This window comes from Raphanus sativus, chromosome 6 (genome assembly GCF_000801105.2).
Source record: "Raphanus sativus cultivar WK10039 chromosome 6, ASM80110v3, whole genome shotgun sequence".
In the NCBI taxonomy this organism is placed as follows: Eukaryota; Viridiplantae; Streptophyta; class Magnoliopsida; order Brassicales; family Brassicaceae; genus Raphanus; species Raphanus sativus.
In genome coordinates, this window is record NC_079516.1 from 23475799 (window position 1) to 23493442 (window position 17644).

Genomic DNA, 17644 nt, shown 5'->3' on the forward strand with positions numbered 1-17644 from the left:
TTGAAGGATAAACCCGACACAAGACCAGTTTTGCATGGATCACATGTAATATCATTCTCCGTGGAAAACTAGAGTGTGACATGTGGACTTTGATTAAAAAAAACTCGACGCACCACTCATTCTTGGATTTGATTCAAAAAATTCAGAACATAACAGAATAAACCAATTCATCATAAGAGAAAAGAGTAAACCTTTTCGAGCTACAAAATTTGAGACTGAAATATCTTTCTAATGTTAAAAAAAAAACTTTAGAGCCTTTCCCATTTTCGAAAACTACACAAACTCTTGAAGCGTCATGGAGAGTTTACTGATTCCAGCAGCGATTGCTGAAACGCTTAGCTTACCTCAGACGGTGACCGGAAAATGTGGCATACTTGTCAATTACTTGCGTAAATGGGTAGAAAAAGGGAGAGAAATGTATAAAATCGAATCTGTCATGTGTCAAATCTATATATATATATATATATATATATATATATATATCAAACAATAATTAAAAGAGAAATTTACTATAAGAGTCACATTTGTAGTTATTAATAGCAGAATGAGTCACTTTATTATACCAGAGCACTTTCTCTTAACTAATAGTTTGATATCAACCGGAAGAAGCTTAAGTTGTTCTCTCTCAACCATTACTATAGCTGACTAAATAAATTTATAGGCGGGCTTTTATCACAGCCATCGATCTTAAAAACGAATGGACGTCCCAGATTGACTCTCTCAGATCTGGACAAGACTGATTCCTGCTTCAACCCCCACCCCCAAATCTTTTTTTCCGTAACTGCAAATTTGTTATCTTGGCATTAGATTTATGATGGAATCTCCTCACCCAACCTAAATCCAGATGTGTGTGATTCCAAAATCTGAGATTTAAAAGAAATGCAAGGATCGATTCATATCTTGGGCAAGACCCATTGCCAGCTAACGATATCGTGGTCTTCTCTCTCATATTTACGGAGCTCTCGATATCGTCCGATGAAGCTCCTCTGACCGTGGTCTTCTCTCTCACACTAACGGAGCTCTCTGTCACATCGTCTGTATATCTCACATGAAAACGGAGTCATGGCGTATGTATCTCCAATGAAGCTCTTTTGACCATTGGCTGTATCTTTGGCGAAGTTCATCCGATGAAGCTGGTAATGCTTCAACGTCTTAGTCTCTTGATTGAAAAAGCTGTAAGCTTTATAAAGATCAGATTTTGTTTTGTTGCTAAGGTGGAGAGGAAATTAAAGGTTTGGATTCTTGCGATTTTTCAAATTGGATTCAATCTCTAAAAATCTGTGTAATATATGTATATATGTGTTCTTATGGTTTATTTTCGTGGATGATATAAAGTTATTGAGGTGTCTAAGAACACATATGGCCAATGTCTAGGTTCAATTAGTGTGTGCAATTTTGGTTTCAGATATGGTTACAAGAACATGCTTATATTGACATTTAAGATATAAAATGTTTTCTTTAGCAATTTTATTTTCACCTTGAGCTTGCCATTGTCCCTCTAGCTTCTAGTGCAAAGCAAATTTCTTTCTTGTCCTGTTTTATTGGAGTTAATTCACACTTTACGTCGAAGTTTTGTGAACTCTCTTGTATTTAAAAGTTTTTGTTTTATGGCTTACTAATTACAGGGTTTACCAGCTAGTATACTTCAAGCGTTAATGTTAATGATTAACCAGTACCTAAAGATGACTCTGCCACTCTGCAATGGGCAACTACATCAAACTAGCCATAAGAAATGGCTGATGCATCACCTGCTTTGAGGAATCATGTGTTCACCAAGGTTAGTTAGCTGAGACCAAGAACCAATGGTCTTTTTGTGAACGTGCATCGCTCACGAAGATGGTGATTCAGATAGTACATGTGTCTAAAAAAAATTCCTGTAAATGATTCTAAGTCATGCATATAGGGATTGTGTACACGTGAATATTGTAAAGTTGTTGTACATGTGGATCTTGGAACATTTGTGTACATGTGGATACTCTTTTCACAAGTACATATGTTGAAATAAATAGAAAGAATTTGTAGGCTTCTATGGCGATAATTATATTTTTTATGACCTTACAAAAATTATCCACATGCATATTTTGGTAGATTCCTTTGTTTTGTTGATCTCTATTTGTGTAGAAATATACACACAACATCTGATTATAAATTTATAACTAAAGAAGCTGATGAATCTGAATAAAGTTCTTATCATATGTGCACGAAGCTTTATAATTGTGTGCTGTGTATAAGATGGAAACGAGGCTTGCTAATTAGGTTACATGTGGATACTTATAATATTGTGTACATGTGGATAGGCAAAAGGTGTATACTTATAATATTGTGTATACTTATAATATTGTGTACATGTGGATACTTATAATATTGTGTACATGTGGATACACATACCCAAACTATACACATGCATATTTTATACTTGCACATATTATACACAGCTTTAAACGAAATTGGATACTAATAAATAAATTTAAGCTTGTACATACTATAATACAAAATTGTGATTTTGATGGAAGATAATTTTCTATTTGGGACCGTCTCTTCCACAACTCAGTATGTCCTCCAATGAAAACATAACCCTTTTCATTCACAATACTCCCAAAATAAACACATTTGCACATTGCCTTATACTAAGAAGAGAGGAGTGGGAACTTCTAAGTTCAGATATCTCAGATTTGGTTAACTCAGGTTGTACATATACTCCCTTGCACACATGTGCATGTTTCTTAGTGTACACATAACATCCTAGCAAAGTTTTACAAAAACACCAAAAAGACCTTAAACCTACCGCATCAACAACTCGTGCATCTCCACCAGGCAGTTTGAATAACTTCTCGAAACAAGAACTCAATAACCTATCCATTCCCGGTGAGCCCTCCAACACATCTCTTACGAACAGTAGGTGATCCACCTTAGAATAATTATTGAGCGCCTTTGACTAGGAAAACGGTGAGTCGCAAAATCCCTCACCGTGGCAACCACCGTTAACCTCTTCGACAACGGCCGTATAGACACAAAAAAACCACAACTTACAGTTAGGTTGAGAACAACCCAATTAAATTTTAACAAAAAAAACTAAATCGACCAAAGAATCTACAAACCTTCGGCGATCTCTTTTCCGCCGTCGTATGTAGTTTTTAAAGTTCTTTTTTTTCACTTTTGAGAGATAAAGCAAGTGGTTAATATCTAAATAATTCAATTCATTAAGTTTGTCTGGGGTCCACCATTAATTTGGGTTCGTGTCCACTAATACATCTCTGTTTTTTCAAAATTTAAATCTTCTAACTAACCTAACTAGCATAAAATGTTGTTTTACCGAAATGTCCATCTTTAGTTAGGCATTAAGAGGGCATATATGTACTTGACCACACACAAAGTGTTTTGGTATAGCAAAGTGACTTATGGTGATACTTAATGTCAGAAAGTGACCTATTTAGTAAATTTCTCTAATTAAAAGCACGAATATGAACCTCAAATAGGCTATCCACGTCGTACAATTGAATCAACCAGTAGAAATCTTCTATGTTTCCACGTCACACTATTTTGGGCCAGACTCTTCGATGATCCGTTTGTATTAAAATTGTATCCATAATAAATGGCCCATAAGCCCAAATCAAATAAAAATCTGAAGAACGTAGTTTGTAACATCGAGACCCTTCTCTAACCTTCTTCGTCTCCTCCTTCAATCTCCTCTTACCTTGGACGTTTCTTTTTCTTGAAACTCCATCTTCGACAATCAATGCTTCTGAAATCTCATTGGTGGCTTTGTTTCACCTTTCTCTATCTAAGTGTATTTATACCTCTTTATTTTACCCCATCTTCTTAATTGCCTTTTTCTTCCTGATAAAAATTATCTCAAACCATGAATTCCAAAAGCAATTCTGGCGATCTGATGTCCAAGAAAACAGATGGCAACGACGGTGATTCCTCCGCCGTACCAATCAAACAGACCGGCCGTACCGGTGACTCTTCCCCGAAGCTGTCTCCGGCTTCCTCGGCAACGACGGTGCTTCCTCCGCCGTACCAATCAAGCAGAGCGGCCAAACCGGTGACTCTTCCGCCAAATCTGTCTTCAGAAGTTTTAGCCGTCGACACAGTCGACGATCATGGGAGGTCTGTTTCTTTTTTCATTACCAAGTTCTCCCTGTTTTTTTTTTCTTTTTGCAAAAAGTTCTATTCCTGTTTTAGTTTATCTTACCATTCGATGAACACTATGAATCCTGAATAAACAATGGACTATTTATATTAATATTTTTTTTTTGGGATTAAATATTAGTTGTGTTGTAGTTATATTTTTCTTAAGGTATGGTGTTTTTGACCTGACATATGTATCTAAGGAAGATTGCTATGAAAAAGTGAGGCACTTTTTGTCTTGGGTTAGTGGTCTACGAGAATAAGGTAAACATCCTTGCGCCAGTTTACTTTGTAAAGCAACCTTTTAGGGTACCTTACTCCAACATTACTAATCAACTTTTTAGGGTACCTTACTCCATAGCTCAGGTTTACATTGTAAAACAACTTTTTACGCTACCTTACTCCAAACTCTGGTCTCCATTGCAGTTCAGCGTATTGGGACAGACTTTTCTTTTGACTTTTGTCTTTACTTTCTATTCCTTAAACCATGTAATTTCCTATGAAATATCCTTAATGTTACATTGTCTGATGAAGACCCTGACATTGAACAGAGACTATATATAACTGCATCAATATAGTAAGTCTTCCTTGCTTAGCATAAACGTACTTTTCTTTCGGTATGAATTTTTCTTCCTGTGTATGAAACGTAACTTATTTGATGGTGTTTTTCGATTTCGCTTTCCTAGCTTTCATGTGACCTTTGTTTTATTCTTTGCAGGAAGAGCACGACTGCTGCAATTCATTTTAGGATGTTTGTCACGCATATAGAAAGAAACGTTGGGGTGTTATGAATCAGAGATTTGATTGACTACGTGAGGTACTGATAAAAATTCAATATATGGTTTATAATTTTGTAAACCAATCAATCTTTAAAATATATAGATTGTCTTCGTAGTTCGTATATATAATGCATTACTGTTAAATACCTTATGTAATTCCAAATTTATCTTAACACCCCCTAGCTGATCACTGAGCTAACGGCTACCATCCTCACTTGACTGCTACTGATCAAGGTGCATCTGTTGACATCCATCTCTAATATTTTCGGGCTCATGCGATCTTGGGTATGAACAAGTCTGAGATTGATACGGTATGTTCTTCCCTTCTGTTAGTAATATATATACTAGCTCCAAGGTCTAATTTACTTTGGTCCACTGTTATAAGTGATGTTCGTTTGGTTGACGCAGGGTGGCAGCAGCTATTTTTTCACAAAGTTTGTTCGTTTGATTGACGCAGGTACCTGCGGCTGCGTCTAGACGCTGCGTCAATGCGTTAATAGAATCATGACGCCGATAAAATCAGCGGCTGAGACTTAAATTCTGCGTCCATCTACATAATTTACCATTTTGTCCTTAAAACATTTAAGTATTTACATAAAAACCTTAACCTAATTGACGCAAGACGCAGCTCTCTCATCCCTGACGCAACCTCGAGCTCTCTCATCTCCATCTCAGGCAGACCTCGAGCTCTCCCATCTCCACGCCTCGAGCTCTCTCATTTCCATCTCCGACGAAGACCTCGAGCTCTCTCATCTTCAACTCCGACAAAGACCTTAAGCTCTCTCATCTCTATCTCACGCAGCCACGAGCTCTCTCATCTCCAGGCCTCGAGCTCTCGCTTCTCCATCTCACGCAGCCACGAGCTCTCTCAACTCCAAGCCTCGAGTTCTCTCTTCCCCTCCGATTTGGGTTTCAAGCATCGTTGAGGTAATTGTCTCTTGTCTCTGTTTTTGTGTTTCATATGAGTTTCTGAGAATGGATTTTGGATCCAAGATAAGAGAATTTGTTCTGATGGGAATGGTTTATTTATGCTTTATTTCATAACTAAGACAAGAAGAAGCTGATAGTGATGGTCTCTGTTCTAAAACATTTAGGATATGGAACGTGTTAATGAAATAGAGTTTCCACATTCTGATTATTTTAATCTCTGATGATTGTTTGATGCTCCCTAGTGAGTCTTTGTGTGATGTATCTTTGGTTCTATTGTGAAAGAGACCAAGCTTGCGAGACTTTTAGCAAAATGAGTTGGGGTTTTTGAAAGTCATTAGCATCTTATAGTGAAACCATTTCATGTTCTCAAAGTGCCTGCCTTCATTTATCATTTGATTCACTTGAATATGTAGTCTGAGACTTGATTTGTGTTTGCTACAAAGTGGTCATGCATTGTGCTGTTAAAGGCAATCTACTTTCATTCTCATGCTTTTTACTGTATTGAGATTCATGTGACTGGTTTCATACGACATTCATGTGACTTAGGGTTTAGAAAGAAAAGTCTTTTGTGTTTTCTTCATGGGTTTTGTGTTCCTCCCAGCGGGTTTTGTCATCATCATCGTCTCTGTTTTTGTTTCCACCTCCTTTGCTTTTCTAAGCTTGAGATTATCATGGGTTTTGCTTTAAACCGATTTTAAACGTGCTTTGGACATGACTCAGGTTGTGGAAAGTTCAGATGTTGTATCCAAGCTTGTGAAGTTTACTGAACAAAGCAAAACCATGAAGGAGATGTTTGGTCTGGCCTTCACGCATCCTTCCTTGTTGACATCTCAGAAAGCGCATGGTTCAAGTGTTTTTTTGCAGGTTATTGCTGGTGTTACTGGCAAGAAACATAGCTTAATACATGCAATGATTTTCCCCTGTTTTCCTTATATTCAGATTCTTTCTGTCTTTAACTCATTCCATTCTCAAATGAAATATGCTAAGACCTCGTGTTGTTTTTTACATAAAGGCTTGTGTGTAAAGTACACTCTGTTCAATCTTTTTATCACATGTATTTGGTTCTCAATGACCAAACGAAAAGCTTTAAACTTTTGTTGCCACATGAAAATGCACATACATACATCACAAAGATATTAATTTACATTATGATGAAATTGCTAGTTTTACAAACACTCTTAATAGCTCTTTTACATCAACTTGATCCTCAATAGGTAGACCAAAAGATGATCAGTATTTGTTTGTAAATTGTAATGCACTTGAACATATATGCTTATGATAAATATTTTGATATATAATTTTGTTTTAATTTAGCTTATGATTTATGAAAAAAAAATGTTGTTATATTTATAAGACTATATGTATTATTTAGCTTTTTATTTGTGATAAATTTGTAAATTTGACTAAAAATTTATGATAAAAATGAGTTGTTAAATTTGTAAATTTGACTAAAAATTTATTACCAATAAATTATAATATTTGGATAGATGTAAATATATTTAAACTATATTTTATTTATTTAAACTATAATTTTACAAATTTAAACTACATGTTTCTTTTATCTGTAACACATATTTGCCTTATTTGTTTGAAGTGCTAATTTCGAAAATTAAATGTATGATTTAGTTTTATGACAAAAATATTGTTATATTTGTATATTTGACCAAAAAATATTACCAAGTAAACATAATATTTTTGTGGATGTAAATATAGTTAAACTACATTGTATTTATTTAAAAGACAATGTTACAAATTTTTAAAAATAAAATATGAATAAAATGATAATAGCCGCAGCTTCTGTCAAACGAACATCATTTAATTCTGCTTTCTGCGTCGGCGTCAACTTCCTGCGTCTTCGAAACGAACAACAATCTGTGTCGGCGTCGGCGTCAGCATCGGCGTCTATGAAACGAACATCAGATAAACAAGTTTGACGCAGCCGCTGACGCAGCCGCTGACGCCGACGCCGATGCTGACGCCGACACAGAAACCTACTGCAACCAAACGAACAGGGCTATAGACATATTGAAAATGTGCATGAATTAGATCACTACCTGAGTCTAGAGTGGAGGTGACAAACATGGCGATGGAGTCGTTGCAAAAAGTGTGGGAGGGAAGTAAGAAACTAAGCAACACTGCAGCTGACATGAAGCTTCTCCAGCTGTGAGAATGCTGACTTTTTTTTCTTGGTTTGTTGGTGCCTAGAGGTACCGGCACCGAAGAGATCTTCAGGATGTGATTTTACGAGGTGATCTACCCTGGAAGACATCATTCCGTGTCATTTTATTAAAACATCACAAAGTTTTTATCTGCTGCCTCTTTGTTTTTGTTTGTTTTTGGTCTTCACCTTATATGCATGAGATCTTCACATATGAACGATGTTTGTTTAGTTATGTAGAGAACCTTTTGGTGCTATTAAATCCTTTAATTATTTACCAAATACCTCTTTGTTCTAACTGAAATGAACAAAAAGGTCATACACAGTCCCTGAAGCTATAAAATAAAGAAGAAACCTAGATTACATTCTAAGAAGAACCCTATTATATATAAAATCGAGGAGTGCTTTGAGGAATTTGAAGTAACAAAAAACAGTTAATTTTCCAAAATGATGAAAGCTTTCAGATCTATTACCTTCACTAAATCATTATGAAGCTATTAGACATTTAACTTTTTCTGAATGAAACAAAAAAAAAATCCATTCACAATATGACCCCTACCAAAAGAATAAAATCTTATCAAAAGATGAAACTAGAAAAACTAATCCAATTATATATGAAAATTATGTTTCAGAGTAATACATTAAGATTTAGTATAAAACTTCAATAAAAATATATTCAGTATAATTTAAATTTATTTGTGAATAATAGGTCCACAAAATTTCAAAATATCTTAAATTGTTTGGCCTTCAGTAGATCTATTGAAAAATTGTACGTATATCCAAATACAACATTGATGGTCAAATGTGTATACAATTAGGCTGTAAATATCAAGCTAAACTTAACCATTTAACTAGAAACCCATACATTTAATATTCTACACTCAAACAAAATATTGATCAAATTAAATTAATATTTAATTTGTTTATATGTTTAAAAGCATTTTTTAAAAAAAAATATCCAAAACACATATAAATTAATAAATAATAAACATTAAATCTATGTAGTAAATGTATGTTAGGATATCTTACAATTTTTAAGCCTTTATAACCACTTAGAGCTATATATATAGAAAGCCTAGGTCAAACTTCCAAAAATATTAATGTAAAAATATTAATAAAAGTTTATAGATAATGATATAGGATAATAAATAAATATGATCGTTTAATTTTAATGGTTTAGGTCAATTTGTACTGGGTTAAGCTGAGAAATCATATATTATACTCTTAAAATATTTAGCTCTAAAAGCATATATTACTATTTTGTTTATATATCTTGGTTACTGTGTGTTTCAGGGTTAAGTTGATTTTGGTTTTGACTTCGGTCATAAAGGGTTAAGTTGATTTTGGTTTTAACTTTCGTCATAATTAAAATTTAAAATAAATTAAGATTATTATACAAATTATTTAGTAAAGTATGTCAATAACTTTTTTCAATTAACACTAAACCAAAAAAACTCGAGAATATTAAACATGCTAAATTAGCCAAAACAATGTGATTTTAGTATTTAGTTAAGGAAAGTTTTGAATAAAACATTATTAGAAACACACTCATAATCACAGATAGAATACAATCAGATATACAACAGTCAAACATAAAACTTTAACACACAATTAAGAAAATATAATAAAATACTACACATGTAATTTAATGTAAATGCAAATACAAGACATATTTCTATTAAATATATAGCTGAAATGAATACTGAAAATAAAATAGTACGATATTTTTATATCATAAAATATTGGCCATAACAAATAAAAATACAAACATGTAATAATTATAAACAAATGTCAAATGTTTACAAAATAAATATATTTTTCAAAAACTAATAAATTTACAAATGATTTTAGAAACCGAATATTTATTATATTCAATTTAAAGTGGTTTTCAGATGTTTTATAAAATTAGATTATGTTTTAGTATAAAATGATTTTGTTGTAAACTCATCCGCCCGTAGGGCGGGCCAAATCCTAGTATATATACTATACTAAAAAGAAAATAAGATCATCATTTAGCCAGTCCACGTAGGCACGGAAAATCAACCAATCAGAGAGTTTGAAGTTGCCACATCACCTCCGCTTAAGACAAAAAAAAAGAAAAAACAATGCGACAGAAATGATTGAACCCGGATAAGTATGCCATAAATATAGGACAATTACCACTAAACCATTGAAACTTTCTTGGACACATATACAAAAATCACTAATTATATATGTACGTAACTAAAAAATCCAAGATAAACTTAAAAGTAGGCCCCGAGTAATCTCCGCTTAATCCCCGATTTTTACACTAGGCAGTAAGCCCAACCCGAGCGTGTGTATAGCGCCTACCGAATTTTCGAACAGGGACACTAACAATCAAACCTCCTCTTTACTCCCATCTTTAATGTCTTTCGTTTCAACTCCCTCTCTATCTAATTCTTATAAACCTCTTCACCATTTTTTGGTTCCAATCAAAATCCTTTCAAGAAGTCAAACATGCGACGAAACCCGATGGAAAATCCCCACCGATCAAAAACACCGGCAAAACCGGAGTCTCCTCCACCAACCCTGTCTCCGGCGATCCTATGTCGAAGAAACTAAACGTCAAATCGGTTCTCCACTCCGACTCCTCCGCTAAAGCCGATGAAGTGTTGTTCTTCAAGATGTCAAATTTGGACCACAAGAAGGTTTCGTCTGATCCAATGTCGATTAGCTTGGTCTGTTAATTAACTTAAATATTTATGTTTGTTTGTTTACCTTTAACATTTCTCTTTGTGGTGTAATCAGTGGATCAATAACTACATTGAGAAAAGGAACTATACCACTTTCATATTTTAATGGTTTTCATCTTGCTTATAGTGTGTATTGCCTCTCTCTCTCTTAAATACTCGAAACATAAACTTTTACCTCATTCTAAGTCACGATATCAAGTTGCTCTCATAAAATTTGATGCAACTTCTCTTTGCTTATGAAGTTTATAATGTTTTTTTTACAGGTATATATCAACTCTGTGAGAAAAATATAAGCTTAATATGGAAAAAATCTTAAATACAGAAAACTCTAAAAATTAACAAAAACTAATAAAAATTAAACTATGATATCACTTGAAAGCTTCTTAGACAATATTAATAAAATATTTAAGCGATAATTAGACAAGTTTGATTTTTTTTTTGCTAGTCAAAAATTTATTATTAATTAACATCAGTTATTTCAAGATGTTTAAGAAATGATGGACAAAAAAAGGATGGACATAAATGATATATCAAACTATGAGTAGTACTTTGTAAAGCTGACTTAGATAACGCATTTGCACATCCATTTCGAGTTTTTTTTATGCCTAAATTCAATTTCTTCAAAGCAGTTCTTCCACAAAAAGATCGTATGAGATATTGTTTTGATATTCAGATTTGTTTCTTGATTGTTAAGAATATTGATAACTGTAAAAATGTCTCATTCGAATATGATTTTTTTTATAACCGAGTCTCAAAGGGTATCTTCAACCCCACTCTATTTTCCATTCTAAAAGTAGAGTTTAGAGTAAAAATGCTTCAATGGTACTCTATTTATTACTCTATAATAGAGTTAAAAAGAGATTTATTCCAAATATACAATAAGTTGTTTTTTTCTTCATCACTCTATTTTCTACTCTAAAATAGAATCTCATTGGAATAAACTCCATCTCTATCATAGAGTTACTCTATTTTAGAATAAAAAATAGAATGAACCTTTAGAGATTTAATATAGTTATTCATCTATCACAAATATCTATGCAAATATGTGAATTAAGTACAACAATCAAACAAGATAATAATATCTACAAAAAAAAATTAAAATTATTTATGTTATGTAGTTTTATTTTATATTTTTTAAATAATATAATACAATATTATATATTATTCTTTTAGAATTAAAAAATACATATAATATTTTATCCGCGTTTAGCACGGTTAAAAAATCTAGTAAAATCTAATAACAGAGAATAAGGGGGATGTATTCAATTTAGCATTTGATGTGATTTGATTTTTAATGGAGTTTTAGATGATTTTAATAAGTTGCAGAGATTTAGGTTATTTTTGTTAAACTACTCTAGAATATCACCTAAAACAATGGGATTTGAGTTTTATTTATTTTAACTAAGAAACTTCACCCAAACACCCTAAAATCACCTCAAAACTTTAAAATCCCACAACTTAAAATATTTTTAATAACAGTGGATTTCAGAGTATTTTACGAAATGTCAAGTTCAATAACAGTAGATTTTAAATGAGTTTTTAAAATTCATGTTTGAATAACAGTGGATTTGTTATTTTAATACAAATCACCTGAAACTCTCAGTTGAATACATCCCCTAAAAGATGCAATCCTTTTGCTTCTAGTGTCGTCTAATAACATCATCACACCTATAGAGCCGGCCTATAGGCTATAGAGCTCTGCATGAACTGTTTGCACTCTGCTGTGTACAAAAGATTGCAATCTTTTTGCTTCTCAAATAACATCATCAAACCTATAGCCGCGTATAGGCTATAGAGCTATTCATGAACTGTTTGCACTCTGCTGTGTGCAAAAGATTGCAATATTTTTCTTTATTGCGTCGTCAAATCAACGAGTTGCATCATCATCACTATTACCCTCTTTTTATTTTCCTTTATAATAAGGGCTCTCTGCATAGCAAACTGCATAAAAAAATGATACCTTCATCTACTTCGCAGCAGAGATCACCGATCGTTCTTCCGAATAGGCTCGAAACCGTTTTGGAGAAGATCTACAGCAAACACAAATGTCCTCCCATAAACGACGAGTCAAGGCAGAGGCTTTCTTCGATTCCAGAGGAGTTAGCTTTCGATTTGCTCAGGACAGCTTTTAATTCTCCTCCGGAGATGTCCAGCCTCGGCCGATTCATCGCTTCTAAGCTTGCCGTAACTGTTACAAGCTCTCGTAAGTAATCAAAAGCAGAGTCTTTCTTCTATTGTGTATAGCTTGAAATTGACTGTGATTGTTGTTCTGATTGTAGAAGAGTTATCTGCTGATTCTTTGAGAATACAAAGCTATGATGAATCTCTGCACATTAGTCCACAGCTCTTGGCTCTGAGTGAGCTTGAGTTTAAAAAGGCCTTTCTGCTGCTTAGCTACATTCCTGGGTATGTGTTTATGCCTCCAAGTTTTCTACTTTTCTTATCTTCAGTTTTAATCTATTTTAAGTGATTGGTTTATTGTGGTAAGAGTTACCTTTTTTTTATGTTAAACAGGAAAGATCTGGGTGAAGTTGAAATAACTGCTGAAGAGATCAGAGGATGGAAGGATTTGTCTATGGTTGCTTATGAAACTGCGGTTTGGGAAAGCTTGGGAAAGGATTATTGTTCCCCAACAGACCGTAGAATGGTATGTCTGCTTCATCTTGAGTTTCTATTTGGTGGATTGACAAGGAAGAGAGACACATTTGAGATATATTGTGTCTGTTTCGGTATCACCAAAGTTTTTTTACATGCTTCTTCTGTTTCTGCAGTCACTCGGTTGGGAAGATAGTGCCAAGGGCAATCTTTATCAGTGTCATGTCGCTTCAGACGGGAGTTACACGTTCAAGGTTCATCTCGTTACTCTTCAACTACTATCTTCTTTCGTGTTTGCATACATTCCCTTGTTGCATGTGTACTTTTCTTGTTGAAGCAATTCTTTTGCAAGTTTCTATCTTATGTCTATTACTTGTACTTATAATGGAGACACTGTTTTGACAGGGGCCTCTTCTTCAACCCACTGGAACACACTTGCACAAGGTCTTGGGTGATGATAATGTTTTGACGGTCACATTTGAGGATCTCCAGAAACATTTCTTAACTTGTAGTAATGACCCTTACTCTGCATACAATAGAATCGCCAAGAATGGTATCATGGTCGGTTTACGCCGTTATCAGTTTTTTGGTGGGTCTTTTTCCTTTTTGTTTTCTCTTGATTAAATATCATTCATGCCACTGTACATACAACACTTTTTCCTTATTCTGTTGAACAGTTTTCAAAGATGGTGGAAAAGGTGAAAAGAAGATAGACTTTTACACAAAAGGAGTGAAATGCTACTTCATACGCACAGACTCCACATCCGCCAATGATATGGGAACTCCTTACATCTTTTCTGGCAAGTCAATTTATGAAGCTCGCATGCATTTTATGCACGTCCACACATTGCCATCTTTGGCTGACTACATGGCAAGGTAGTTCAGTTTCTTCTATATGTTTATTTGATTACTTTTTCTTTTTTAATTTGAGTCACTTTGTATTTTTTGTTGATGCTTCAGGTTTTCTTTGATTCTGTCAAAGACTAAGAAGCTTGAAGTTGACATGACTGGGATAACCTTCCAGACAATCGATGATATACACTGCCATGTACTTTGTTAATTCTTTTCTCCTTTCAGATATTGTGTCTCTATCCAATTAGACTTTACTTATTCTTGTTCTCTGTGTCCTTTGATCTTTCACCCTCTGTTCCAATTGCAGGATGAGAATGATAAAGATGTTCTGGATAAGAATGGGAAACCATGTATACATTCAGATGGCACTGGCTACATCTCTGAGGATCTTGCTCGGATGTGTCCTTTAAATGTATATAAAGGGAAATGTCTCAGGAGCGATAATGTTCAAACTCCTTCTCAAAACCCGGTATGTATACTAGAGCTCAAACCGCTGGTCATGCTCCGTTATAATCTTGTCCATTAGTGAACACAAGTGGTAACAATTGTTTTTCCAAACAGCCTCTTCTGATCCAGGTTAGGATGTTTTATGATGGCTATGCTGCTAAGGGAACTTTTCTCTTAAACAAGAAAGTAAATCTTTGTCTCTTTCTTTTTTTCATTAAAAAGTCTATATTTGTTTGTTTAAATGTTTTAAAGCTATTCCTTGCTCCAAATTTTGGCAGCTTCCTCCTCGTACTGTCCAGGTCAGACCTTCTATGATCAAGGTTTCTAAAGATCCAGCCTTGTCAAATGTTAGCACTTTTGACTCTCTAGAGGTAGTCAATACAAGGTAAATGTGAATCTTTGAAACTTCTTGTTAGATACTTAAGTTCTTAATAGTAACGTCTAGTTGTTTCCATTTATCCAGTAATCCACCAAAGAGAACAATGTTATCAAGAAACTTGGTTGCGCTGCTCAGCTATGGAGGAGTCCCTGATGAATTCTTTCTGGATATTTTGCTCAAGACGCTGGAAGAGTCCAAAACTATCTTCAACAACAAACGTGCTGCTCTTAAAGGTCCTTAAACATTCATTCCTAAGTCCTTTACTTATGATGGATCTTCTGAGAAGTGGGTTTACATGTGCAGCTGCCCTTAATTATGGAGATATGGACGATCAAAACGCTGCACGAATGATTTGGGCTGGTATCCCACTTGACGAACCACACTTGAAGGATCAACTCTCTATTTTTTCAAAAATAGAGAAGAAAGATCTCAAAGCAGGAAGGCTTCCTGTGAGTGAATCGTATTATCTCATGGGTACAGTTGATCCCACCGGAGAGTTGAAGGAAGATGAAGTCTGTGTCATCCTGTATGCTTCTTAATCTCTTGCTCTTTCACTTTTTGAGTTAGCTAGCTGTTCATTTCCTAACTACATTCTTTGTTCTGGTTTTTGGTTTAGCGAGTCTGGCCAAATCTCAGGGAATGTGCTAGTTTACAGGAATCCTGGACTACATTTTGGGGACATACATGTACTTAAGGCTACTCATGTTAAGGCCTTGGAGGAGTATGTTGGAAACTCAAAGTATGGTGTGTTCTTCCCTCAGAAAGGTCGTAGATCTTTGGCTGATGAGATTGCAGGTGGTGACTTTGATGGCGATTTGTATTTCATATCTAGAAATCCAGAGGTAAATGCTCCGAATTTTTAAAGTAAAATTCTGTTTTGTTGTAACCTGATTCTTTTAATGGTTTGCTATCTGTTTCAGCTACTTGAACACTTCAAACCAAGTGAGCCGTGGGTGCGTTCAACTCTTCCTAATAACATTTACTCTGCTAAAAAGCCAAGCCAGATTTCACCAGAAGAGTTGGAAGAAGAGCTTTTCAATATGTACTTGAAGACAAGATTCCATGCTAGGTACACTCTCAACTTACTTTTTTAATACCACAAAAATGAAAAAAAAATGTTTATCTTTGGGATTCATTTTTTTTGGTTTACAGCAATGTTGTAGGGATGGCTGCTGATAGATGGTTAACAATAATGGACCAGTTCCTCACAGTGGGAGATGATAAGGCTGAGGAAAAAGCTGAAATGAAGAAGCAAATTTTAAAGATCATTGATATGTACTATAATGCTCTTGATGCACTTAAGCAAGGTGCTAAGGTCAATCTCCCAGAGGAGCTGAAGCCTGACTTTTTCCCTCATTACATGGAGCGTGATCAGAAATTCAAGTCCACTTCTATTCTTGGAATGATCTATGACTTTGTTAATTCATATACAGCAGAGGAACACAAACCATCAGCTGGTAAAGGACCTTTCTTCTTAGTACTGGTCAGAACACAGAAACAAATGATTATATCATCATGAATATCTGTTTTAACTGTGGTTTATACAATTCAGAGATGAGTAAACTCTCTTGTTTCGGAGATGAGCCGGTCTCTGATCATCATATGGAGAAATGTGGACGTTGGTATGAAAAGTACAGAAAGGAGATGAGGCAGGCGATGGGTAACAAAGATGAATCAGCCAATGAAGTTATCCAGAGATACAAGCAGGTAAGCTCCTCAGTGAAATAAGGGATCACGTATGTTTTGTTTATTTTTCCCATGAAAGTCTCCCACCAATAGATTTGTATCTGCTTGTGTGTCAGGAGTTCTACGGTGCTGCAGCGTTTGAAGAGCTTTATCCGCAAGCCTTGGCACTTTACAACATCGTTTACGATCATGCAGTCAAAATGAACAACCCTCGAAACTGTGGGTTTGTGTGGAAGGTTGCAGGACCGGTCCTGTGCAGGTTCTACATTAAGAAAACGGAGGAAAATTACTCGGTGTGTCCACTCGGTGTGTTTAAGAAGATGCTTTTGGGTTGATCACAAAAAGCACATGTTATCTGCCCTGTTTTTGTAATATAAATAAGCCTTTCGTTGTGATCATGTAAGATAAGAAGCGTGTGAGTCAAGTATCCTACCTTAGTAAAGACCTATTTGTATTTGTTCTAATCTAATTAAGAAGTGTTGTAATGCCTTCTGTTAAGTTAGGATGAATGTAGAACCTATTTTCATGTATAACGAAGCTTGTATTATATTTTATAATGATTAGCTACCACTGCACCAGTGTTGAGTAATCTTTCAACTTGGAATTAATCTAAATGTTCCTCCTTCCCTGTTTTACTAATGACATTGGTAGAGGGTGATGAGAGCAAGAGATATATACAAAGGGAAATACATCAGAAGTGACTGATATTCAGGTCTTTTTCTAGTTTCTTGTGTTTCCTTATCATGTTTCGAATCACAGTGAGGGGACCAGTGGCCAAAGGGTAGTAAACGTGGCGCTTGAGGAACTCTACCCACAACACAAGCCTTGAAAGAGCATTGTTAACAGATGAATACAAGTATGCATGATCATGAGTTATCTTAGAAAATGTGAGAGAGTGTAGGGATCGGTTGCTGTCGCCAAATGTGGCATATATGTATCGAAAGATATGATGCATTTATGTATCGAAAGATAT

At 34.8% G+C, this 17644-nt stretch overlaps 1 protein-coding gene and 1 long non-coding RNA gene across 9 annotated transcripts; both read left to right on the plus strand.

Moving 5' to 3' along the window:
* Positions 1–3630: 3630 nt before the first annotated feature.
* Positions 3631–6851, plus strand: LOC108823145 (uncharacterized). 8 transcript variants are annotated; one of them, XR_008935946.1, is made up of 5 exons: positions 3631–4110; positions 4285–4948; positions 5094–5221; positions 5368–5837; positions 6561–6851. It is a non-coding gene; the product is annotated as an uncharacterized LOC108823145 (long non-coding RNA). The 8 variants fall into 8 exon arrangements; XR_008935948.1 differs by having other exon boundaries at positions 3632–4110; positions 4301–4948; XR_008935950.1 differs by having other exon boundaries at positions 3632–4110; positions 4335–4948.
* A 5669-nt stretch (positions 6852–12520) lies between these two features.
* LOC108833825 (probable RNA-dependent RNA polymerase 5) lies at positions 12521–17241 on the plus strand. Its single transcript, XM_056989171.1, has 17 exons — positions 12521–12915; positions 12992–13118; positions 13227–13359; positions 13484–13561; positions 13713–13896; positions 13985–14183; positions 14268–14355; positions 14467–14628; positions 14721–14792; positions 14885–14991; positions 15070–15218; positions 15289–15511; positions 15602–15827; positions 15906–16054; positions 16138–16442; positions 16538–16692; positions 16788–17241. Exons 1-17 carry the CDS (start codon positions 12666–12668, stop codon positions 17004–17006), a joined length of 2826 nt encoding a protein of 941 aa, XP_056845151.1. The 5' UTR covers positions 12521–12665; the 3' UTR covers positions 17007–17241.
* The last annotated feature ends 403 nt before the right edge of the window (positions 17242–17644 follow it).